The sequence below is a fragment of the Salmo salar genome, chromosome 07 (genome assembly GCF_965601325.2).
Source record: "Salmo salar chromosome 07, fSalSal1, whole genome shotgun sequence".
Lineage (NCBI taxonomy): Eukaryota > Metazoa > Chordata > Actinopteri > Salmoniformes > Salmonidae > Salmo > Salmo salar.
In genome coordinates this window covers 67,505,001-67,529,596 of record NC_138297.1, presented here as the reverse complement: position 1 = coordinate 67,529,596, position 24,596 = coordinate 67,505,001, and the positions used below count along the sequence as shown (strand labels likewise).

The window sequence follows — 24,596 nt, the reverse complement described above, 5'->3', positions numbered from 1 at the left end:
CATCTCTGATTCTAACCTCTCCATCTCTGATTCTAACCTCTCCATCTCTGATTCTAACCTCTCCATCTCTGATTCTATCCTCTCCATCTCTGATTCTAACCTCTCCATCTCTGATTCTAACCTCTCCATCTCTGATTCTAACCTCTCCATCTCTGATTCTATCCTCTCCATCTCTGATTCTATCCTATTCATCTCTGATTCTAACCTCTCCATCTCTTGCTCCATCTCACTAAGTTCAGTGTTCTATTTTCTCCATAATTGTATAGTTTGACTTCTAGATTCGTCTCCTCCCTATTTTTTCAGATCTGTAAGGATATTCTCAATGTCTGTTTAACAGATGCAACAACCTCTCACTCCATCCACTCTTTTGCCATCTCTGTCCGGGCTAACTCTCTCTCCAGCCTCTCTCATCCCCCTCCAGCTTACTGTCTTCCAACTTCCTCTTTCTCCTCTGCTCCCTCCCTCCCTCCCTTCATCTTTCTCCTCAGCACCCTCCCTCCCTTCCTCTTTCTCCTCAGCACCCTCCCTCCCTTCATCTTTCTCCTCAGCACCCTCCCTCCCTTCATCTTTCTCCTCAGCACCCTCCCTCCCTTCCTCTTTCTCCTCAGCACCCTCCCTCCCTTCATCTTTCTCCTCAGCACCCTCCCTCCCTTCATCTTTCTCCTCAGCACCCTCCCTCCCTTCATCTTTCTCCTCAGCACCCTCCCTCCCTTCCTCTTTCTCCTCAGCACCCTCCCTCCCTTCATCTTTCTCCTCCCTCAGGTGTTTTGGTCGGGGTTCTCTCCTCTTCTCTCACTCAATAGCTCCAATTTTATAAAGAACTTCTAGTGTTTTTATTCAACTGAATTGGAACTTAATATGCAAAGCTTCTAAAATTGAATGTTTTCTCAAAAGAGGAAATCATTTCAAAATTCTAATATATTCCTCAAAAGAGTTGTAAATAAGTTCCAAATTATAATATATTTGTACAAAAGAGACATGTAGAAGACAGATGTTTTATTTAGAAAAAGAGAGCAAGACAGTTGGCATGTTGTATATTTCATGTAAGGATTTACAGTTCATAGCAAAACATAAAAAAAATGTCATTTCATTGCAAAAAACAAAGGACGTCAGCTACAGATATTTATTTTCCCGTATCTCTCTGTCAACCTTCACTTTCCTTTCCCTTTATTATTGCAGTTACAACGCAAATGATTTGACATTCAAAGTCATATGGAAATAACATTCTGTCCTTACTATCTCAGAGTTGTACTCTCTTTGCATTATCCTCTTTTCAAAACACCCTGCCAATTCATTGTGTCTCATTCTGCAAATAAAAAGGAACGTTTCGCAACCATTTTACTAAGAACTCCCTGCATATGTATAAAACCACCTGTGGTGATTTTCTTAAACGTAGAACTCAAATCAAAGCAAATGACATACAGAAGGAAGTAGCACCTTCCTTTTGGTTTGACAGTCAGGAAGAGAGTTAAGGAGACCTCTCGTTGAAAAACACACAACAACCATAAGAAGATGTGGAAGGAAAACAGTGCGAGTCTGGACACCATAGAAATAGATCACTAGAAAGACAATCCCCATTCAACTATATTGATCATACCCCATGGTGGTGCAGTCATAGTGCCGAGGTCTGTGGGGCTTTAACCATTCTAGTAGTTATATTTCTATGCTGAGCCAGACTGAACAACAGCCTAAACCATGTCATCTAACTAACCACATCCTGAACCTCAGCATCCTGAACCTCAGCCTGCTTTTCACTTCTCGTGCTTCTCAGGCTCGTTGTAAAGCTCGCTGTACTTGGGCGGGTGGGAACTGAAGCTGAACTTGGACGGGTGAGAGCTGACACTGAACACCACAGGAACAGCTACGTTAGAGCTCCTCAGCTGAGCCAGCAGGACGGCAGACATCACCACTCCCAGGAGCTGGAGAACAACACAACAACATCAATTAAAAACAACGACGTGGGTGACAGCAAGCAAGGGACTAGTAGAGATATTCAACTGACAGTTTGATGTGTAAGGTGTGAAATGTGCGCTGTAAAGAATGCATGCTCACAGCCAGAGCAGCGAATCCGAAGAAAACGCCCAACACGATGTCCAGAACTTTAGCCACGTAGCCCTCGATGATGGGGAAGCAGGGCTGTGGGACAGAGGTCCGTTAATGCTCAATGGAACACAGATCAGAACTCAATCATGGTCCTGTCTGGCTCAGATGGTTACAGTGTGGTGCAAGCTATGCCAAGGTCACAGGTTCAATTCCCGCAGGGATCACAAGCTAAAATGTGCAGATGGAAAAAGACATTGGTATTTCATATCTGTGTAATAACGTGACTCAGATCACGGCTCAACAGAAGAGCTTCATTCTCGACGGTGTGCTGCTCTCTGTGACAAAACCAACCGGTTCTGTCTAGGAATGTAGACGACAACAGGGTTGATCTAAAGATAACAGAAAAGGTCCCTGGTCCGACCTGTTTGTAGATCAGCTTCTGGTGTCCAGTCATCCTGAACTCTGAAAGGATCAACAACTGAAAAACAGAAGAAGAAAACTGATGTGGCATATTCCTTTATTAATGTATCTAACAGACATAATGTACGGAAGGGTTAAAAGGTGTTCTCATGGTAGACCAGGATGTAAACCTATGTGCATACGAACTGAGAAGAAGGAGCCTATTGACTATTAAGCTACATCATTAGTCCTGTCATGTAGAGTTGATCTGAACTCACCTGGTATGGAATGTTCTGGCATGTACCCTCTATCAGATCTTCCTCACCCTGACAGAGACAGGAGTCAGGGACGTTGTCGCCCCAGTCTGTGTAACCGAACAGCCCACAGCACTTCAACTGTTAAAACACACACACACACACACACAGTCAGCGTATTGGGCAACGGCACGTTGAGAACAGTAAACTACCTGAACCACTAGGTCAACCTCTTCCTCATTACTGCTGGTTAGAGTCAACAAAACAAGTCTGTTATGCCCAGCAGTGTCTGGACCTATTTGGAAGGAACACTTCATTTTTGGGGTTTGGGAGGATAGCAGACTCATTGGTCAAGGATAGGGATCAAGTGAACACTACAGTGTGTAGTTACATGAAGTTAACATTGCTGAGGTACATGTTGTACACACAACTAGAATGTAACTTCTCAAAACTATTAAGTATATAATGAATGATATTATTGTAAACCTTAGTGAAATATTCCCTGCTGATGTTTCATGGAAAAGACAGAATAGATCCCAAGCGAGATCCTTTGATATAATGAATGCTATGGACATGTCAAGTATATTCTGGTGAAATGATTCATGGAAAAGTTCCATACATTCAGCTGAAACTTCTCAGTGAGCTGTCTAACATCAGGGGAGGCTTCGTTCAGAGGCAGGACCTCACGGAACTTCTCCTCCACAATCCTCTCTACCTGCAAAACAAACCAAACAACCAGTTGTCAACAATGGCCCTACGAAATGCACACATCTAAATCTGAATGGATGGATATAGGTCATGTTGTGTTGTGCCTTGTGTGTGAAAAATCCACTGAATAAATCAAATGCATTATGATTATTATCAGGTTGCCTCATCAGAAAACAGATATAGTGTGGGCCGCTAGCTGCTGGAAGACATTCTGCTGAGAGACTGTAGCTCCTATAGCAAAAGTTCAGTATTTATATAGCATACTATATCCATCCCTTGGGGAAAGGAAACATAAAGAAACTGGGGAATTATAATAGACAGTTGATACTACAGTACCACTGGCTGTAGGCCTGTCTACCAGTATAGAACATAAAGTATTACAGTACCACTGGCTGTAGGCCTGTCTACCAGTATAGCACATCAAGTATTACAGTACCACTGGCTGTAGGCCTGTCTACCAGTATAGCACATCAAGTATTACAGTACCACTGGCTGTAGGCCTGTCTACCAGTATAGCACATCAAGTATTACAGTACCACTGGCTGTAGGCCTGTCTACCAGTATAGCACATCAAGTATTACAGTACCACTGGCTGTAGGCCTGTCTACCAGTATAGCACATCAAGTATTACAGTACCACTGGCTGTAGGCCTGTCTACCAGTATAGCACATCAAGTATTACAGTACCACTGGCTGTAGGCCTGTCTACCAGTATAGCACATCAAGTATTACAGTACCACTGGCTGTAGGCCTGTCTACCAGCATAGAACATCAAGTATTACAGTACCACTGGCTGTAGGCCTGTCTACCAGTATAGCACATCAAGTATTACAGTACCATCATGTACAGACATCATTATTAACAAACAATACCTCAGGACGGTACATGGCTGTGGGCACCGCCACACGCAGGAGGCAGAAGCAGACAATAAAACAGGCTACCAGAAACTAGAGAGAGAAAGTGAAAGAGAGAGATAGAGAGACTTAGTCCATAAACCATTTTCTGTCCATTTACTGTGTGACTCAGTGAATCGTTGAACAAAACAGGTTACGAAATGCTAAGTGTTTTTCCTAACAATGTCGTAACACGATATAAAAAGGAATTCAGGGTTGTTTCCCAGACACAGACTAAGCCTAGTCCTGGACTAAAAAGCAAGCTCAAGTAGGTATCTTCATTGAAAAGCAGTTTGTAGTCCAGGACTAGGGTTAATCTGTGTTTGGGAAACCATGGCATGTTTTATATTGTTCTGTCTCTATGGTCCTAGTTGTCTGAATGAATGTGAACTCAGCTAATAGCAGTAGACCCCCTCACCATGATCAGGGGAATTCTCTTCTCTCTGTGTGCTCCGTACGCCCCAAGCAGAGACATGAACATGGTGATGCCTCCTACCACATACAGCACGACAAACCCTTTGGACTGGTTCTCAAACTGAAAAACAATACAACATCCATTGTGTCTCTCAGTATACCATTATGACATCATAATAGCCTGCGTTCCTTCTGTTTTTCTGGACAAGTTGTTATTCACATGTGGGTTTTTATGGCAGGCTAAAGGTACAAAAAACAAACAAACAAATACCTACATTCCTAATAGGGAAAATCCCTTTTTTTATTTCTCGGTAGACCTATAATTCTTGTATAGGACAGTACTTTAGGAACATTGACTTTGTACACAGGCGTTCACTTTGTATATATAGCTAACCAATAAGGAAGTACAGTTACAGTCTACTACATAAACTGTTGACACATGAACCTGTTTTTCAGATGCTGCAGCATTTAATGCATATGAGTAACTGTTTCTTTCCAATTTTGGTTTTTCAAAATAGAGAAATTATATAATCAAAATTAATTATCTTTGGTGAGAATTCATTCAATATCATTATTATTATTACGACAGGACCTACACTGTAGGTCCTGTCGTAAAATACAGTTTGAATTTAATTTGAACTTTGAGCTCATTTAGCTCTTGTCTAGGGTGTTACGTGTGCGGCTTTAAACTTCTTCAAAGCTCAAACCACATGTAACGCCATGGACCAGAGCTAGATCCCATTTTACCTCTTCAGTACTGCCATGGTAGATGAATTGACCCAGAAGTCCCAGGCCGATAATCACACCTCCAGCAATCTAAAGAAAAACATCCCATCCACTATTAAATAACATGATTTTCATAATTGTACAAGGCATATAGCATAATGTAATAAAACATGTCTTTAAAGCCATATTTAACGGATGTAAAATTGGATTATACAGAGAGACACATAGGTAAGTGGATAGAAAACATAATTTCACACAGATGGACTACAAACATTTTTTAACTAACTTTTATGGGCAGAAAGCAGTGTTTGGTGAAGAAGATAAATTAACTTGTTGTTTTTGCTACGCAGTTGATTAAAATCTAAAGTAACCTTAAAGTATCGCCTACTGAGTTAATCACATGTTCCTACTTGTATTTACAAATAAAGTGTTGCTAACTTACCGCGAACAGCACGTTGAAGAAGATAAAAAGCCGTTGGAAACAGCTACAACGTTTAGCCATTGTCGTGTTTATCAGGTACACACTTCAGCTCTCAGAAAACGAACTCTACCTGTCTGTGCTGCTTGTGTGTGTGTCAGTTTTCCGGGTAGTTTATGTGGTAGGCAGTACTAAGAGTTAGTTCCTGTAAATTACACTGTAACCAACGATGTATATAAACCACAGTTGCATTTGCTATTTATTTCCATTATGAGCCTTTGAAGCCAACGGTCGGCCATATTGGAACTCCACGGTACGGCCCAGTCCTCCATACGAATGAATGGAATTCTACAGTATTCTACAGTAAGGACAGAATTACATGTATTTAATCATTTTTGTTGTTGTAGTTGGGACAGTATCGTTAGTCATACATTTTCCTTAAAGTATATATATATATATATATATATATATATATATATATATATATATATATATATATATATATATATATATATATATACTTTAAGGAAAATGTTTTATATTTTTTTCAGTTTTTATGTGTATGATTAGCTCACATGATTTAATTTGAAAGTATGCATTAAAGTGTCTGTAATGGAATAAATGCATTTCTATAGATTCCAAAATACAATTACAACGGTGGGGGAGAGCCAAGATGGAGGCGCGATGGCTTCAACACAGCGCCCCCTTATAATCATCTAGTGTATATATATATAAATCGCTTATCGTAAGCTTTTTTTATGTGTATTTTTTTTTTTTTATTACATTTCAAATTACAACACAATAACAACAAAAACATAGGACATCACTACACGTAAGCACAGCCAGAAGGAGTAACCCAGACATGTCACAGGGGCTATAAAGCTGAAGCATCCGTGTAGATTTCTTCTCACCACCAAATGGTAGTCCAGTCGCGGTTATATGAGTGGGAGAGGATGGAACTTCGTGAAACTGGGCCGACATTCTGCTAATTTTCTCATCGATTAAACATTTGATCTCAATATATTTTTCTGTTCCCTAAACTACAATATGTTACGAACACAGTGAAGTAAGTTTTAAAGACTTGACGCTTTACCAAATATTTTAATTGCATTGTTTAGAAAGAGTGCAAGGTCGAATTGAATTTGTGTACAAGCGCGCTTCACAGAGTAGGCGTTTCCTGATGGAAATATGCAAATACATGCTACAACGCGCCAATAGGATCTTGCTTGGCTTTAACCACCTTGCTTGTTCTGCCCACCATGCTTTATTTGCTCCCACTTTAACGACACAGATGAACTATCTTGGGTTAGTTATATTTGTTGGCATGTGGACTAATATGTTGTTGAATTGTGTTCTTACACTGGTACAGTCATGCCCTATGAGAGATGTATGACTGCGCATGTGCGAAAATAAATAAAGTGCATTTCCCCCGTTCTGGTTGAAACACCAATGATGAACATGTGTGTTTATTCCTCCGTTAAGTAAACCGGTATTCCTGTCCTGAAGATGTCAGCACCAACAGGTTATGGGCCCAGGAGGGAACATGGAAGCCGATGGAATAGATTATATTTCGACGGAGATGAAAAAAACTACGAGTTATGGGAGACAAAGTTTTTGGGGCACTTGCGTTTGCTTGGGCTAAAGGCCGCCATATTGAGCGTGGATGAAGATGAAGAAGACGGAGAGAAAAATGAAGAAGCCTACGCCGAATTGATACAGGTTTTGGATGATAAAAGTCTTTCCCTGATAATGAGAGAAGCAGCAGATGATGGGAGAAAAGCGTTGAAGATATTGAGGGAACATTATGCAGGTAAAGGGAAGCCACGTGTGATTAGCCTCTACACTGAACTAACTTCTCTTCAGAAAGCCGCTGACGAAAGTGTTACGGACTATATCATTCGTGCTGAGACGGCTATTACAGCACTGAGAAATGCTGAAGAGACTTTAAGTGACGGGCTGTTGATTGCAATGATTCTGAAAGGTTTGCCCGAATCATTTAAGCCGTTTGCCATCCACATTACGCAGAGTGACGAGCCGACAACTTTTGGCAAGTTCAAAACCAAGTTGAGGAGCTATGAAAGCACCGAGAAGTTTAGTGCCATTTCCACTGACGACAACGTGATGAAGGCAAGTAACATTAAAGTTAGCTGGCCAAGAGGGAGAGATAAAGGGACCGAGATAACCTGCTTCAACTGTGGCCAGAAAGGGCACAAGGCCCGGCAATGTACCGTTACTGGAGAGCGCAAAGAACGGAGACAGTGGTGTAGTTTTTGCAAGAGCTCCACTCATACTGACGCAAATTGCAGACGAAAAAGAAGAGACAATGTGAAACAAGCAACAGATGCTGAAAGCCACACATTTGCATTCAGAATAAGTGACTGTCAGGTTAGTGGACTGAAACAGAAAGGGCTGATGGTTGATACGGGAGCAACGTCACATATAGTCACGGACATCGGGAAGTTTAAGGAGTTTGACGAGACTTTCAAACCGGAAAAACATTCCGTGGAGCTGGCTGACGGAACAAGAACGAATGGTGTCGCGGAGAGGAGAGGTGCAGCGGAGGTTTACCTGAGAGACAACACGGGTCGTCGGGTAAAAACAACGCTGACGAAGGCGCTGTACGTGCCGTCGTTTCCACAGGACATTTTCTCTGTTAAAGCAGCGACAGCCAACGGAGCTTCAGTCAACTTTCGACAGGGGTGTAACAAGCTCATCCACAAGAACGGTACCACTTTTGACATCAAGGAGTACGATAGACTTTACTATCTTAACACTGTAAGTGATGAAAATGATGATGGATGTCATGGGTGCTATGATATTCACACATGGCACAAAATTCTTGGCCACTGTAATTTTGAGGATGTGTCAAAGTTAGAAAATGTGACAGAGGGAATGAAAATCACAGGTAAGATTGACAAATCTACCCTCAACTGTGAAATCTGCACTCAGGGAAAATTTGTTCAGAGCAGAAACAGAGAGCCTGATGAAAAGGTAAAAGCGGCTCATGAGCTTGTGCACACTGATTTGGCTGGCCCTATTGAGCCAGAGGCGAAAGATGGGTTCAGATATACTCTAGCATTTACGGATGATTATTCAGGGGCAGTTTTTGTGTATTTCCTAAAAGCAAAGAGTGATACTGTAAAAGCTACTGAGAAGTTTATTGCTGATGTGGCCCCTTATGGGAAAATAAAGTGTGTCAGGTCAGATAATGGCACAGAATTCACAGCCAAAGAGTTCCAGTCACTGCTCAGTAAGAACGCCATAAGACATGAAACTTCAGCCCCTTACTCACCCCATCAAAATGGGACCGCTGAGAGAAATTGGAGAACACTGTTCGAAATGGCAAGATGCATGCTACTTGAAAGCAACCTACCAAAGAACTTGTGGACATATGCTGTAATGACTGCTGCAGTAATTCGCAATAGGTGTTACAATAAGCGTGTAGGACAGACTCCACACTACATGTTTACTGGGAGAAAGCCTGATCTTTCAAAGATGAAAGAATTTGGATCTGTTTGCTATGCATATAGACAGAACAAGAAAAAGTTAGACTCAAGATGTGAAAAGGGTATTTTTGTCGGGTATGATAAAAATAGTCCAGCATACCTAGTCTACTACCCAGACACTGGGAAAGTTCTTAAAAACAGATTAGTCAAGTGTGTTACAAAAGGTGTAGTCGAACACCAAACTCAGACAGATTTGGAAAACAGTGATGATCTTCATGGGGAGAGATTTGAAAACCCCATGCCGAAAGCCAAGATGGCAGATCAAAACTCAGAAGAGACACAAGATGTGCAAATTGAGACTTCAGATGGTCAGAGTCCACGCTATCCAGACAGAGCGAGGAAGAAACCCCAGTACTTAAAAGACTATGAGTGTAAAGTGAAATGTGATGACCAGATACCACCTAGTGTTGACTACTGCTACAGAGTAATGTGCAATGCACCACAAACCTTCAAAGAAGCAATGATTTCACCAAAATCAGAGATTTGGGCTACTGCTATGAAGGAGGAGATGGATTCCCTTAGGGAAAATGATACATTCACATTAACCACACTGCCAGAGGGTAAAAATGCAGTGGGGGGCAGGTGGGTCTATGCGGTCAAAAACAATTCAGATGAGACTGAGACATACAAGGCAAGATATGTTGCAAAGGGGTATAGTCAAGTGGCAGGAATAGACTATAAGGAGACTTTTTCTCCAACTGCAAATATGACATCAGTACGCTGTTTGATGCAGCTAACAGCTCAGTATGACTTAGAGTTACATCAGATGGATGTCAAAACAGCATATCTACATGCTCCTATTGACTGTGAAGTGTTCATGGAGCAACCAGAGGGTTTTGAAGTCAGGTCAGATACAGGTGAGCAACTAGTCTGCAAACTGAACAAGTCATTGTACGGCCTGAAACAGTCAGGAAGGAACTGGAACAAAATGTTGCATGATCACCTTAGTGAAAATGGTTTTACACAGAACCCAGCTGATCACTGTGTTTATAACAAACAAACTGCAACAGAAAGGATCATTTTGATAATTTGGGTCGATGATCTAATTATCGCTGCTAGTGATAGTGACTCACTCACAAGTGTAAAAGAAATGTTAAGTGAAAAATTTAAGATGAAAGATCTTGGGAGGCTTGGACATTTCCTAGGCATTGATTTTACACAAAGTGAAGGGAAAATAAGTATTGAATATTGTCCAATGGCAGACATGGCTGCAGATGTTTTGACTAAACCTGTAACGAAGTTCAAAAATGAAAAATTCTTGGGTTACATGTTTGGAATATAAACTGACATTTGTGAGATGAATAACTGTAAGCTAAATGTGTTGATAAAGTTAGGTTGAATACGACTTGTACAGTATAAGAGCAAGTGGGGGTGTTGGCATGTGGACTAATATGTTGTTGAATTGTGTTCTTACACTGGTACAGTCATGCCCTATGAGAGATGTATGACTGCGCATGTGCGAAAATAAATAAAGTGCATTTCCCCCCCGTTCTGGTTGAAACACCAATGATGAACATGTGTGTTTATTCCTCCGTTAAGTAAACCGGTATTCCTGTCCTGAAGATGTCAGCACCAACAATATTTCGCTGTAACTAGGCCTGTCCTGCATCATCTAAAGTATTTTTCCAGTGTTTACAACTTGCCTACCAACATTTCACTGGATGGATATAGCAGAACGAATATGCAAATCTATTTTAGTTTTTTACAGAGATACATTACAGCAACTCTAGACTCAAATCAAATTTGAAAGTTTATTAAATCAAATGTTATATTATTGCGGGTGTAGCAAAATGCTTGAAAGATATCACAGGCTGGTGAGAGAGAGAGAGAGACCGTGAGTAGAGAGAGAGAGAGGAGAGAGCAAATGAGCAAGCGATAGAAGGCAAGAGAAAGAAAGATTTGGTTTATTGATCCAAACCTGAGCTAGAATAGAGTCTTAGTCTCCTGAGACCCAGGTTATTAACTGACTGTCTGATGTCCATAATGAGAAGAGGCTGGGTCAGAATAGAGTCTTAGTCTCCTGAGACCCAGGTGATTAACTGACTGTCTGATGTCCATAATGAGAAGAGGCTGGGTCAGAATAGAGTCTTAGTCTCCTGAGACCCAGGTTATTAACTGACTGTCTGATGTCCATAATGAGGAGAGACTGGGTCAGAATAGAGTCTTAGTCTCCTGAGACCCAGGTGATTAACTGACTGTCTGATGTCCATAATGAGGAGAGACTGGGTCAGAATAGAGTCTTAGTCTCCTGAGACCCAGGTTATTGACTGACTGTCTGATGTCCATAATGAGAAGAGGCTGGGTCAGAATAGAGTCTTAGTCTCCTGAGACCCAGGTTATTAACTGACTGTCTGATGTCCATAATGAGAAGAGGCTGGGTCAGAATAGAGTCTTAGTCTCCTGAGACCCAGGTTATTAACTGACTGTCTGATGTCCATAATGAGGAGAGACTGGGTCAGAATAGAGTCTTAGTCTCCTGAGACCCAGGTGATTAACTGACTGTCTGATGTCCATAATGAGAAGAGGCTGGGTCAGAATAGAGTCTTAGTCTCCTGAGACCCAGGTTATTAACTGACTGTCTGATGTCCATAATGAGAAGAGGCTGGGTCAGAATAGAGTCTTAGTCTCCTGAGACCCAGGTTATTGACTGACTGTCTGATGTCCATAATGAGGAGAGACTGGGTCAGAATAGAGTCTTAGTCTCCTGAGACCCAGGTTATTAACTGACTGTCTGATGTCCATAATGAGAAGAGGCTGGGTCAGAATAGAGTCTTAGTCTCCTGAGACCCAGGTTATTAACTGACTGTCTGATGTCCATAATGAGAAGAGGCTGGGTCAGAATAGAGTCTTAGTCTCCTGAGACCCAGGTTATTGACTGACTGTCTGATGTCCATAATGAGAAGAGGCTGGGTCAGAATAGAGTCTTAGTCTCCTGAGACCCAGGTTATTAACTGACTGTCTGATGTCCATAATGAGAAGAGGCTGGGTCAGAATAGAGTCTTAGTCTCCTGAGACCCAGGTGATTAACTGACTGTCTGATGTCCATAATGAGGAGAGACTGGGTCAGAATAGAGTCTTAGTCTCCTGAGACCCAGGTGATTAACTGACTGTCTGATGTCCATAATGAGAAGAGGCTGGGTCAGAATAGAGTCTTAGTCTCCTGAGACCCAGGTTATTAACTGACTGTCTGATGTCCATAATGAGAAGAGGCTGGGTCAGAATAGAGTCTTAGTCTCCTGAGACCCAGGTTATTAACTGACTGTCTGATGTCCATAATGAGAAGAGGCTGGGTCAGAATAGAGTCTTAGTCTCCTGAGACCCAGGTTATTAACTGACTGTCTGATGTCCATAATGAGAAGAGGCTGGGTCAGAATAGAGACTTAGTCTCCTGAGACCCAGGTTATTAACTGACTGTCTGATGTCCATAATGAGGGGACCCAGCTAAAGGAACACAGTCATCACCTCCACTGGACCCAGCTAAAGGAACACAGGCAGCACCTACACTGGACCCAGCTAAAGGAACACAGGCATCACCTACACTGGACCCAGCTAATGGAACACAGGCAGCACCTACACTGGTCCCAGCTCAGGAAGGTATTATTACATTGTAAATAATTGCTGTTTGTGTGATTAGTAGTTGTTTGTGTGATTAATAGCTTTTGTGTGATTAAGGGGAAGTGTTCCTTTAGCTGGGTCCAGTGGAGGTGCTGCCTGTGTTCCTTTAGCTGGGTCCAGTGGAGGTGATGACTGTGTTCCTTTAGCTGGGTCCAGTGTAGTTCCTGCCTGTGTTCCTTTAGCTGGGTCCAGTGTAGGTGCTGCCTGTGTTCCTTTAGCTGGGTCCAGTGGAGGGAGGGAGGGAGGGAGGGAGGGAGAGAGAGAGAGAGAGAGAGAAATGGTAGTGCAGGTGTGGTTAGCAGACTTTATGTCTCAAGGATGTTTTTGTATTGTAGGGTTGTAGTGAAAGAAGGGAAATTGTATGCTAGCCTGTGGTTGGTTCTGGGGAACTGTCTGTAATCGCAGATGTGCTAACAGATAAGAGGAAGTGATGCGAACAGTGGTTGAGAATGTCAAAACACTTGGGCTGTGGTTAGCAGAAAATCATGACCTTAATCAGGGTGAAAGATACTATGGAAAGTGCTGTGTCTTGTTAGTGGAAAACTGCTGAAGTATATCATTGTTTGGACGGGGGAGTTTTGACAGGAGAGAGTGCTGAGGACGGAGGGAGTTTTGACAGGAGAGAGTGCTGAGGACGGGGGGAGTTTTGACAGGAAAGAGTGCTGAGGACGGGGGGAGTTTGGACAGGAGAGAGTGCTGAGGACGGGAGGAGTTTTGACAGGAGAGAGTGCTGAGGACAGGGGGAGTTTGGACAGGAGAGAGTGCTGAGGACGGGGGGACTTTTGACAGGAGAGAGTGCTGAGGACCGGGGGAGTTTTGACAGGAGAGAGTGCTGAGGACGGGGGGAGTTTTGACAGGAGAGAGTGCTGAGGACGGGGGGAGTTTTGATAGGAGAGAGTGCTGAGGACGGAGGGAGTTTGGACAGGAGAGAGTGCTGAGGACAGGGGGAGTTTGGACAGGAGAGAGTGCTGATGATGGAGGGAGTTTTGACAGGAGAGAGTGCTGAGGACGGGGGGAGTTTTGACAGGAGAGAGTGCTGAGGACGGGGGGAGTTTGGACAGGAGAGAGTGCTGAGGACAGGGGGAGTTTTGACAGGAGAGAGTGCTGAGGACAGGGGAAGCTTTGACAGGAGAGAGTGCTGAGGATGGGGGGAGTTTTGACAGGAGAGAGTGCTGAAGACGGGGGGAGTTTTTACAGGAGAGAGTGCTGAGGACAGGGGGAGTTTTGACAGGAGAGAGTGCTGAGGACGGGGGGAGTTTGGACAGGAGAGAGTGCTGAGGACCGGGGGAGTTTTGACAGGAGAGAGTGCTGAGGACGGGGGAAGCTTTGACAGGAGAGAATGCTGAGGACAGGGGAAGCTTTGACAGGAGAGAGTGCTGAGGACGGGGGGAGTTTTGACAGGAGAGAGTGCTGAGGACGGGGGGAGTTTTGACAGGAGAGAGTGCTGAGGACGGGAGGAGTTTGGACAGGAGAGAGTGCTGAGGACGGGGGGAGTTTGGAAAGGAGAGAGTGCTGAGGACAGGGGGAGTTTGGACAGGAGAGAGTGCTGAGGACGGGGGGAGTTTTGACAGGAGAGAGTGCTGAGGACAGGGGGAGTTTTGACAGGAGAGAGTGCTAAGGACGGGGGGAGTTTTGGCAGGGTATTAGAGAGTATAGAGAGTACACTGAGCTCCACTGGACAGGAAGGTATGCAGCACCTCCACTGAGCTCCACTGGACAGGAAGGTATGCAGCACCTACACTGAGCTCCACTGGACAGTAAGGTATGCAACACCTACACTGAGCTCCACTGGACAGGAAGGTATACAGCATCTACACTGAGCTCCACTGGACAGGAAGGTATGCAGCACCTACACTGAGCTCCACTGGACAGGAAGGTATGCAGCACCTACACTGAGCTCCACTGGACAGGACTGTATGCAGCACCTACACTGAGCTCCACTGGACAGGAAGGTATGCAGCACCTCCACTGAGCTCCACTGGACAGGAAGGTATGCAGCACCTACACTGAGCTCCACTGGACAGGAAGGTATGCAACACCTACACTGAGCTCCACTGGACAGGAAGGTATGCAGCACCTACACAGAGCTCCACTGGACAGGAAGGTATGCATCACCTACACTGAGCTCCACTGGACAGGAAGGTATGCAGCACCTACACTGAGCTCCACTGGACAGGAAGGTATGCAGCACCTACACTGAGCTCCATTTGGACAGGAAGGTATGCAACACCTATACTGAGCTCCACTGGACAGGAAGGTATGCAGCATCTACACTGAGCTCCACTGGACAGGAAGGTATGCAACACCTACACTGAGCTCCACTGGACAGGAAGGTATGCAGCACCTACACTGAGCTCCACTGGACAGGAAGGTATGCAGCACCTATACTGAGCTCCAATTGGACAGGAAGGTATGCAGCACCTACACTGAGCTCCATTGGACAGGAAGGTATGCAGCACCTACACTGAGCTCCACTGGACAGGAAAGTATGCAGCACCTACACTGAGCTCCACTGGACAGGAAGGTATGCAGCACCTACACTGAGCTCCACTGGTCAGGAAGGTATGCAGCACCTACACTGAGCTCCACTGGACAGGAAGGTATGCAGCACCTACACTGAGCTCCACTGGACAGGAAGGTATGCAGCACCTACACTGAGCTCCACTGGACAGGAAGGTATGCAGCCCCTGCACTGAGCTCCACTGGTCAGGAAGGTATGCAGCACCTACACTGAGCTCCACTGGACAGGAAGGTATGCAGCCCCTGCACTGAGCTCCACTGGTCAGGAAGGTATGCAGCCCCTACATTGAGCTCCACTGGACAGGAAGGTATGCAGCACTGAGCTCCACTGGACAGGAAGGTATGCAGCCCCTACATTGAGCTCCACTGGACAGGAAGGTATGCAGCACTGAGCTCCACTGGTATTTTACTAAATCATTAGAATTGATGTATTGCTTACTGTTTGACTTAGCACTAAGCTACTGCTGTATTTGAGAGTCCTCTGCAGGCAGAATGGTTATACTGTAGTTCAAAGTGCTCTAAAACGGGAAAGGAAACCCATAGGGAATGACTGGGTTTCTGTAGTTTGGGCTTGCCTGCCAGAGTTACCACTATCTCCAACTACTCAATACATCACAGTGTCAGCTCTGCTTGTTTCCTCTCTCCCTCTCTCTCTTTCTCTCTTTCTCCCTCTCTCTCACACACACGATCTCTGGCTCCTCTCTCTCTCCCTCTCTCTCTTTCTCCCTCTCTCTCTCTCTCTCTCTCTCTCTCTCTCTCTCTCTCTCTCTCCCTCTCTCTCTCTCCCTCTCTCTCACACACACTATCTCTCTCTCTCTCTTCCTCTCTCTCACACACACTATCTCTCTCTCTCTCTCCTCTCTCTCTCCTCTCCATGTCTCTCTCAAATCCTTCTCTCTCTCTCTCTCTCTCTCTCTCTCTCTCTCTCTCTCTCTCTCTCTCTCTCTCTCTCTCTCTCAATTCAATTCAATTTGCTTTATTGGCATGACGTATCAATGTACATATTGCCAAAGCTTACTTTGGAGAGTTACAATAATAACATAATTAAATGAATAATAATCATTATTGTCAACAGGACAACAGTTACAACAATAATGAAGGGTCAAAATAACCATTCTGTCAGCGGTGTATTGGAGGTGAAGTCAGGTGTAGGAGAGCAGAGTGTAATGAACAGACACACTTTTATTATAGTTCCATAAACGAGAGCACTACATAAAACAAACACGCTCAAAACACGGAGCATAAAAGTAAAGCGCGTTAACTAACACCACATAACATGAAACAATTCCACACAAAGCATGATGGGAAACAGAGGGTTAAATACAAGTAGATTGATTGGGGAAATGAAAACCAGGTGTGTATGGAACAAGACAAGACAAATGGACATGTGAAAAATGGAGCGGCGATGGCTAGAAAGCCGGTGACGTCGATCGCCGAACGTCGCCCGAACAAGGAGAGGAGCCGACTTCAGCGGAAGTCGTAACATACATTGAACAATAACAATAGCAATGGTATAGAGGACATGTGCAGGTTGATTGGTCTGTCAGACACTGTCCCTCATCTTATGGCAGGCAGCAATGTAGTGCGCTGCCAACCCACAGCTCTCTGCGTCCTCCCCCAACAGGACGGGTAGCCTATCCTCATCAGAGGTCTTTGAAACCTTGAATAAGGGTTTTACATTTGGGGAAACGACACTGTAATTGTTTTATATTTTTGACATTTTGTCAGGAAATGCAGCTCTGTCTTCAGTTCTGCTGTGGTGCAGTGGTTGCACAGCCTTTCCTCTACAGGGAGCTGGGCTTGGTAATGATATGAGAGGGGGTCACTGTAATTTACATGTTTCCAAAACTTCATTGTTTAATCTTGTTTTGCAAATGGACCCAACACCTCCCTGCCATAAAGTGCAATTGATTCAATGTGTGTGCGTGCGTGCGTGCGTGCGTGTGTGTGTGTGTGAGGAGAGAATATGACTTTATGCTGGCTAATCTTTACATTGCATTTAGAGGGGGTTGATGGGGTATATAGCTTACTGTTCGAATTTCACATTTTTACAATCTTGCTCATTTCCATTTTGAGCAACCTTAGCGAATGAAAGGCCAAGAATGCAAAACTCTGCCACGCCCACTGTAGCGCAGAGTGGAATCTTGCTTGGCGTTGATGCAGACAACTCGTTCCACAAGACGAACCCGCTCCGAGTAACCGCAGCCTCGAGCCCAGATGCGACTCTGACTCCTCTGGGGCGCGTTGGCCGGGAGGCTATGGTAAAGACTGAAATAGGTAAATAGCACACAGTATAACATAAACGCAATTGAATGCAAGTTATAGCAGGGTTGGATTGTTGGAATTCTCGACATTTAACCCTGATATTAACCTCACCAGCAGCCGATACAGACAGACAAAAGGGAGGGAGACCGCTTCTTGTTCCTCCCAACCCGCCTTTGAATGTGAGCTGTCCGCGGTACCTGGACGGGAAAGATGCAGCAAAGAAGATGCGGCTTTTTGATGGTTTTATCCTTTTTACTACAGATGGGGAACGCAGGTAAGTGGCGCAGATTAGGACACCAATAACCCTGCAAGCATTCAAATAGATTAAATGAATGTCATCCCTGACTGGTGTTGTAGCCTATTCTCCAGTTAGTGCACAGAAACACCTATACCATTCAATGCAATTCCATAACCTATGCTTTCAGCATCACACATAGCAGGCACATCTGTACGTGTTTTATACGGGGTTGTAATGGCATTTGTTTTGTAAGGTGCTGCATGCATGTTGTTGCTGCATGCATGGTTTATGCCAATGATGATGAATAGGGCTACGTTCAATATGTAACGGTGCATTAGAAGCATAGCCATCTTATTTTTAATCTTATTTTTCATGCAACATTGCCAGAATCGAAGTTGTTCCGTTTGTGTGGTCCGTCTGCAAATGCATAAAGCAAGAGGCTGAAAGCCGATCGAATAGAATCCCACCTCTAATCCAATAAGGAAGCGTGGTTCAGGACCATGGCTAGCAACCGGCCGAAAACAACGCTACTGTCGTTAGGGAGAAAATGTCTCAACTGTGTTTGTGAAAGAGGAAGGGTCGCGCAGCAGTAAATACCTGGATGAAGGATTTAGCCTATATTGTGGACGGTGTTAATCTAAAGATAATGCCACGTATTATACACGTTGTTTTACAGAGAATGTACAATAAAACAATCTACTGAGTTTACTATTGTGATATTCTACATAGATTTTACAGCTGGCATTACTTTACCATACTGATACACAGTTTATTACAGGTTAAGAGGAAGAAAGAGAGAGAGAGAGAGAGAGAGAGAGAGAGGTAGATAGGCTACATGTATTTATTCTGCTCTTAGTCTATACCAGAAGAGGGTTGATAAACCTGTCATTGTGACTCAGAGAGATACTGTAAAACCAATGCAGCCTGTAAACTAGATGTTCAGAGTAAGGGCAGAAGATCATCTGGCTGTTACCATAGAGATCTTTTTCAATTCCACTAGCAATCTAATTCCTAACTCTATGGCTGTCACTCAGTGAAGGTCAAGGGGCAAAACCCATGTGATTGGCAGCTGTTGACTTCCAGGCCTACGCCCCTGAGTTCTAGAATGCATATTCTGTTCTACACTCTCAGAAGAACCAGATCTTTCATTCTCTTCACTGGCATCAGATATGGTGTGATGTATTACTAGGAGGGATGGCATTTCTTCTTCCCACTTCCCTTCCATACCACCTTGCTGTGCTGACACGCGTGCCTGGAACATGAGGAAATGTGATCTTTCTCTCTCCATATCTCTCTCTCTCACCCTCCCTTTCTCTCTCTCCCTCTCTCTGTGGTCTCTCTCTCTCTCTCTCTCTCTACTGTATCTCTCTCCCTGCCGCCTGCTGCCTGCTGCCTCCGCCTCTCAATCTGGAAAATCATCAATCATCAACATGACATTCACTCGAGAAAGAGAGAGAGAGCGAGAGAGAGCACAGAGAGCAGGGAGAGGGAGAGAGACAGAGCACAGAGAGAGAGAGCCAGAGAGAGAAAGTGAAAGAGAGAGAGCACAGAGAGCAGGGAGAGGGAGAGAGAGGAAAAGGGGCAGGTTTCATGGCTCGGGGCGTGTGCGGATGACTGATCAGCTTAATTAAACTAATACCAAAGACTATGAACACTATCCATCCCTCTCTCTCCTTCTTCTCTGTAATACCAGACTATGTAGACTGTCCCTCTCTCTCCTTCTTCTCTGTAATACCAGACTATGTAGACTGTCCCTCTCTCTCCTTCTTCTCTGTAATACCAGACTATGTAGACTGTCCCTCTCTCTCCTTCTTCTCTGTAATACCAGAGTATGTAGACTGTCCCTCTCTCTCCTTCTTCTCTGTAATACCAGACTATGTAGACTGTCCCTCTCTCTCCTTCTTCTCTGTAATACTAGACTATGTAGACTGTCCCTCTCTCTCCTTCTTCTCTGTAATACCAGACTATGTAGACTGTCCCTCTCTCTCCTTCTTCTCTGTAATACCAGACTATGTAGACTGTCCCTCTCTCTCCTTCTTCTCTGTAATACCAGACTATGTAGACTGTCCCTCTCTCTCCTTCTTCTCTGTAATACCAGACTATGTAGACTGTCCCTCTCTCTCCTTCTTCTCTGTAATACCAGACTATGTAGACTGTCCCTCTCTCTCCTTCTTCTCTGTAATACCAGACTATGTAGACTGTCCCTCTCTCTCCTTCTTCTCTGTAATACCAGACTATGTAGACTGTCCCTCTCTCCTTCTTCTCTGTAATACCAGAGTATGTAGACTGTCCCTCTCTCTCCTTCTTCTCTGTAATACCAGACTATGTAGACTGTCCCTCTCTCTCCTTCTTCTCTGTAATACCAGACTATGTAGACTGTCCCTCTCTCTCCTTCTTCTCTGTAATACCAGACTATGTAGACTGTCCCTCTCTCTCCTTCTTCTCTGTAATACCAGACTATGTAGACTGTCCCTCTCTCTCCTTCTTCTCTGTAATACCAGACTATGTAGACTGTCCCTCTCTCCTTCTTCTCTGTAATACCAGACTATGTAGACTGTCCCTCTCTCTCCTTCTTCTCTGTAATACCAGACTATGTAGACTGTCCCTCTCTCTCCTTCTTCTCTGTAATACCAGACTATGTAGACTGTCCCTCTCTCTCCTTCTTCTCTGTAATACCAGACTATGTAGACTGTCCCTCTCTCTCCTTCTTCTCTGTAATACCAGACTATGTAGACTGTCCCTCTCTCTCCTTCTTCTCTGTAATACCAGACTATGTAGACTGTCCCTCTCTCTCCTTCTTCTCTGTAATACCAGACTATGTAGACTGTCCCTCTTTCTCCTTCTTCTCTGTAATACCAGAGTATGTAGACTGTCCCTCTCTCTCCTTCTTCTCTGTAATACCAGACTATGTAGACTGTCCCTCTCTCTCCTTCTTCTCTGTAATACCAGACTATGTAGACTGTCCCTCTCTCTCCTTCTCTTATCCATTCTGTCTCTTCCTTGCTTTCCTATGAACTGTGTGATGCTCTCGTTCTTCCCCTTTCTCTTTCTTGTCTGTGAGGGATTCATTTTTCATATCTGGTTATACTGAGTGTTCAAAATGAAACTTCATGTCAATAAATCTTGATTAGCATTGTTGAGTCCAAAGAAACCATATTGGTAGACCTGCAGCTAGCATAGCATCAACCATAGTGGTAGACCTGCAGTTAGCATAGCATCAACCATAGTGGTAGACCTGCAGCTAGCATAGCATCAACCATAGTGGTAGACCTGCAGCTAGCATAGCATCAACCATAGTGGTAGACCTGCAGCTAGCATAGCATCAACCATAGTGGTAGACCTGCAGCTAGCATAGAATAACCATAATGGTAAACCTGCAGCTAGCATAGAATAACCATAATGGTAGACCTGCAGCTAGCATAGCATCAACCATCGTGGTAGACCTGCAGCTAGCATAGCATCAACCATAGTGGTAGACCTGCAGCTAGCATAGAATAACCATAATGGTAGACCTGCAGCTAGCATAGCATCAACCATAGTGGTAGACCTGCAGTTAGCATAGCATCAACCAGAGTGGTAGATCTACAGCTAGCATAGCATCAACCAGAGTGGTAGATCTACAGCTAGCATAGCATCAAGCATAGTGGTAGACCTGCAGCTAGCATAGCATCAACCAGAGCGGTAGACCTGCAGCTAGCATAGCATCAACCATATTGGTAGACCTGCAGCCAGCATCAACCCATTCCCTTTCTCTTTGTAGATGTTTTTTCTGGTGACCATGACCGCTACATGACCAGGACCGGTGAGGGGAGGAGGTGGTCGGACAGCCCGGTCCTGGTGTACCGTCACGTGGACCAAGATGGCCAGGAGAGGACCCTGGGTCTGGAGACACCCGGGTGGCAGCGTGGTGGGGACAGAGACAGTCTCCATGCCTTGGTTAACACCCTCAATGCCCAGCACCAGGCCAGACTGGACAGCTTCAGGTAAAGAGAGATGCTTGAAACCAACACAGTCCATCACATAACAAAAAATGAAAAAGGGGCAGCACTCAACTGACAGACCCAGATGTAGTGAGGATGTTGAATTGAGATGCAAGACACATTCACAGAAAGGAACACAATAAAGAATTATTAAACACAATTGAACCTTAGTTTAATATTATTTTACAACCAACTCTCTTTGTTGTCTTGTATCTCATGTTATTGTATGTAATACTGCGATTCAGGTTTTACCTGCCGTAGTACACATTAAATGAAACTAATTAGATGTTTCCATAGTACACACTGATCATACAGAATGTTTCAGCAGGGACATGGCCAGGGTGGACATGGCCAGGGTGGACAGCCTCCTCACCCAGTCCTCCCAGACCCATGCCAGGCTGGCTAAGCTGATGCCCGCTGCCCTGCTGGAGTCTCGGTTCCGCCAGGCGCCCCGTGGGCATGGAGCCGTCAGCCTGTTGGCACAGCCGGAGCAGGAGGTACGGGTGGAGAATGCTCCAGTCTCAGCACGCTATATCGTCACCGTGGTGAGTAGAGAGTAGATATATCCCACCTACACTCTGAGATGTATAGATGGGTCATTCCACCAGTGCCTTTTGAGATGTGTAACTTGGTCAAAAAGAAAGAAAAACAACAACATTTGATTTCACCTAATTTTAACATTCTGTCATAAAGAGATGCTCAACTTCATAAAATCATGTTTTCCCATTTCAAAAGGTTAAATAAACATGCCTGTTAAGTGTCAAATAAAGAAATAGGGTTGGCCGTAACAGGGTTGGCCGTAACAGGGTTGGCCGTGACAGGGTTGGCCGTGACAGGGTTGACCGTAACAGGGTTGACCGTAACAGGGTTGACCGTGACAGGGTTGGCCGTGACAGGGTTGGCCGTGACAGGGTTGACCGTAACAGGGTTGGCCGTGAAAGGGTTGGCCGTGACAGGGTTGGCCGTGACAGGGTTGCGCCGTGACCAGGGTTGACCGTGACAGGGTTGACCGTGACAGGGTTGGCCGTGACAGGGTTGGCCGTGACAGGGTTGGCCGTGACAGGGTTGGCCGTGACAGGGTTGGCCGTGACAGGGTTGGCCGTAACAGGGTTAGCCGTGACAGGGTTGACCGTGACAGGGTTGGCCGTGACAGGGTTGGCCGTGACAGGGTTGACCGTGACAGGGTTGACCGTGACAGGGTTGGCCGTAACAGGGTTGACCGTAACAGGGTTGACCGTAACAGGGTTGACCGTAACAGGGTTGACCGGTACAGGGTTGACCGTAACAGGGTTGACCATAACAGGGTTGACCGGTACAGGGTTGACCGTGACAGGGTTGACCGTGACATGGTTGACCGTAACAGGGTTGACCGTAACAGGGTTGACCGTAATATGGTTGACCGTAACAGGGTTGACCGTAACAGGGTTGACGATTTCATTTTAAATCAGCCATAAATCCCCCAGTGACAGGGGAAATGGGTTTAAGTGGGTTAAAATCTTCCTGAGGTACATGTCAAAATGCTGAATTTTAGCACTTTAGCAAGTCTTTATTCATATAAAAAAAAAGATATTGATTTATTGAATTCTCCATGTGGTCTTTAAATGGCACTCAGACATCCATACATACCCCACAAGACAAAAGTCTATATTGGTGCACAATTTCTTCTTAAAATATCAAAAAGGCAGTCACTTCGTGGAATGACCCAGATAATGATGATGTTCGGTGACTGCGATTTTATGGATTTTCACTTTGGTATCTTGAGCCAGTGGAATCAAGAGACTTTGGTTGCAAACAATCATGAATATATGAACTACTGTGAGCCCTACACTCTGGTTGTCCGTCTGAAACGGCAGGAAATAGGATTCCATTTCAGACGTAGCTCTGAATGTATAGGAGACGATGTTGGAGGATTGCCATCCTATGGATTTCCACTTTGAGAAGTGATTAACTATCATAACACAGTGGATTCAGAGTCCTTGATTGTAGATAATGATGATTGATTGATAATTTCATTGATAATTTAACACATCAAGAGCTCTTGCTGAGAAATGGGTGTTGACTGTTCAGAGTGAGGGTGGAGGATGGGGGAAGAGGCCCAGGTTGAAGCCATTGGACCCCAGGGTGGGTGAGGCCTGGCTGGGGCCAGATGGCCCTGATGTCCCCCTCTCTGTGATGGATGAGAAAGACCATCTGCTATTATAACAGGCAGGCCTTCAGAAGGAGTGTGTGTGTCTGTGTGTTAGTTTGTATGTGTGTTAGAGTGTGTCTGTGTGTTGGAGTGTGTATGTGTATTAGAGTGTGTCTGTGTGTTGGAGTGTGTATGTGTATTAGAGTGTGTCTGTGTGTTGGAGTGTGTATGTGTATTAGAGTGTGTCTGTGTGTTGGAGTGTGTATGTGTATTAGAGTGTGTATGTGTATTAGAGTGTGTATGTGTATTAGAGTGTGTATGTGTATTAGAGTGTGTCTGTGTGTTAGAGTGTGTCTGTGTGTTAGTGTGTCTGTGTGTTAGTGTGTCTGTGTGTTAGTGTGTGTCTGTGTATTAGGTCCCGTGTGGCTCAGTTGGTAGAGCATGGTGTTTGCAACGCCAGGGTTGTGGGTTTGATTCCCACGGGGGACCA

The 24,596-nt window shown here is 44.6% G+C and overlaps 2 protein-coding genes across 2 annotated transcripts in view; one reads left to right on the top strand and one right to left on the bottom strand.

Annotated features, from left to right (window-relative positions):
- Window positions 1-981: 981 nt before the first annotated feature.
- On the bottom strand, window positions 982-6,121 carry LOC106595720 (tetraspanin-8). Its single transcript, XM_014187079.3, has 9 exons — window positions 5,879-6,121; window positions 5,458-5,526; window positions 4,715-4,831; window positions 4,276-4,350; window positions 3,316-3,411; window positions 2,721-2,837; window positions 2,465-2,521; window positions 2,053-2,136; window positions 982-1,919 (listed from the first exon to the last, which is right to left on the bottom strand). Exons 1-9 carry the CDS (start codon window positions 5,936-5,938, stop codon window positions 1,752-1,754), a joined length of 843 nt encoding a protein of 280 aa, XP_014042554.1. The 5' UTR covers window positions 5,939-6,121; the 3' UTR covers window positions 982-1,751.
- An 11,243-nt stretch (window positions 6,122-17,364) lies between these two features.
- The window catches only part of LOC106609810 (protein tyrosine phosphatase receptor type R), a 79,257-nt gene continuing 72,025 nt past the window's right edge, over window positions 17,365-24,596 (top strand). Inside the window, exons 1-3 of the mRNA XM_082977231.1 lie at window positions 17,365-18,034; window positions 21,759-21,981; window positions 22,307-22,523. Of these exons, the coding sequence (XP_082833357.1) occupies window positions 17,971-18,034; window positions 21,759-21,981; window positions 22,307-22,523 (504 nt within the window). The 5' untranslated portion in view covers window positions 17,365-17,970. The remainder of the gene's footprint in view (window positions 18,035-21,758; window positions 21,982-22,306; window positions 22,524-24,596) is intronic.

Bases quoted from the DNA above. Each gene is read 5' to 3' on its own strand.
- LOC106595720 (XM_014187079.3), bottom strand. From the start codon at position 5,938: ATGGCTAAACGTTGTAGCTGTTTCCAACGGCTTTTTATCTTCTTCAAC. The intron at 4,351-4,714 runs GTGAGGGGGTCT...TTCTCTCTCTAG, and splicing joins AGAGAATTCCCCTGATCATG to TTTCTGGTAGCCTGTTTTAT. The intron at 2,838-3,315 runs GTATGGAACTTT...GTGTTTTAACAG, and splicing joins CTGAGAAGTTTCAGCTGAAT to TTGAAGTGCTGTGGGCTGTT.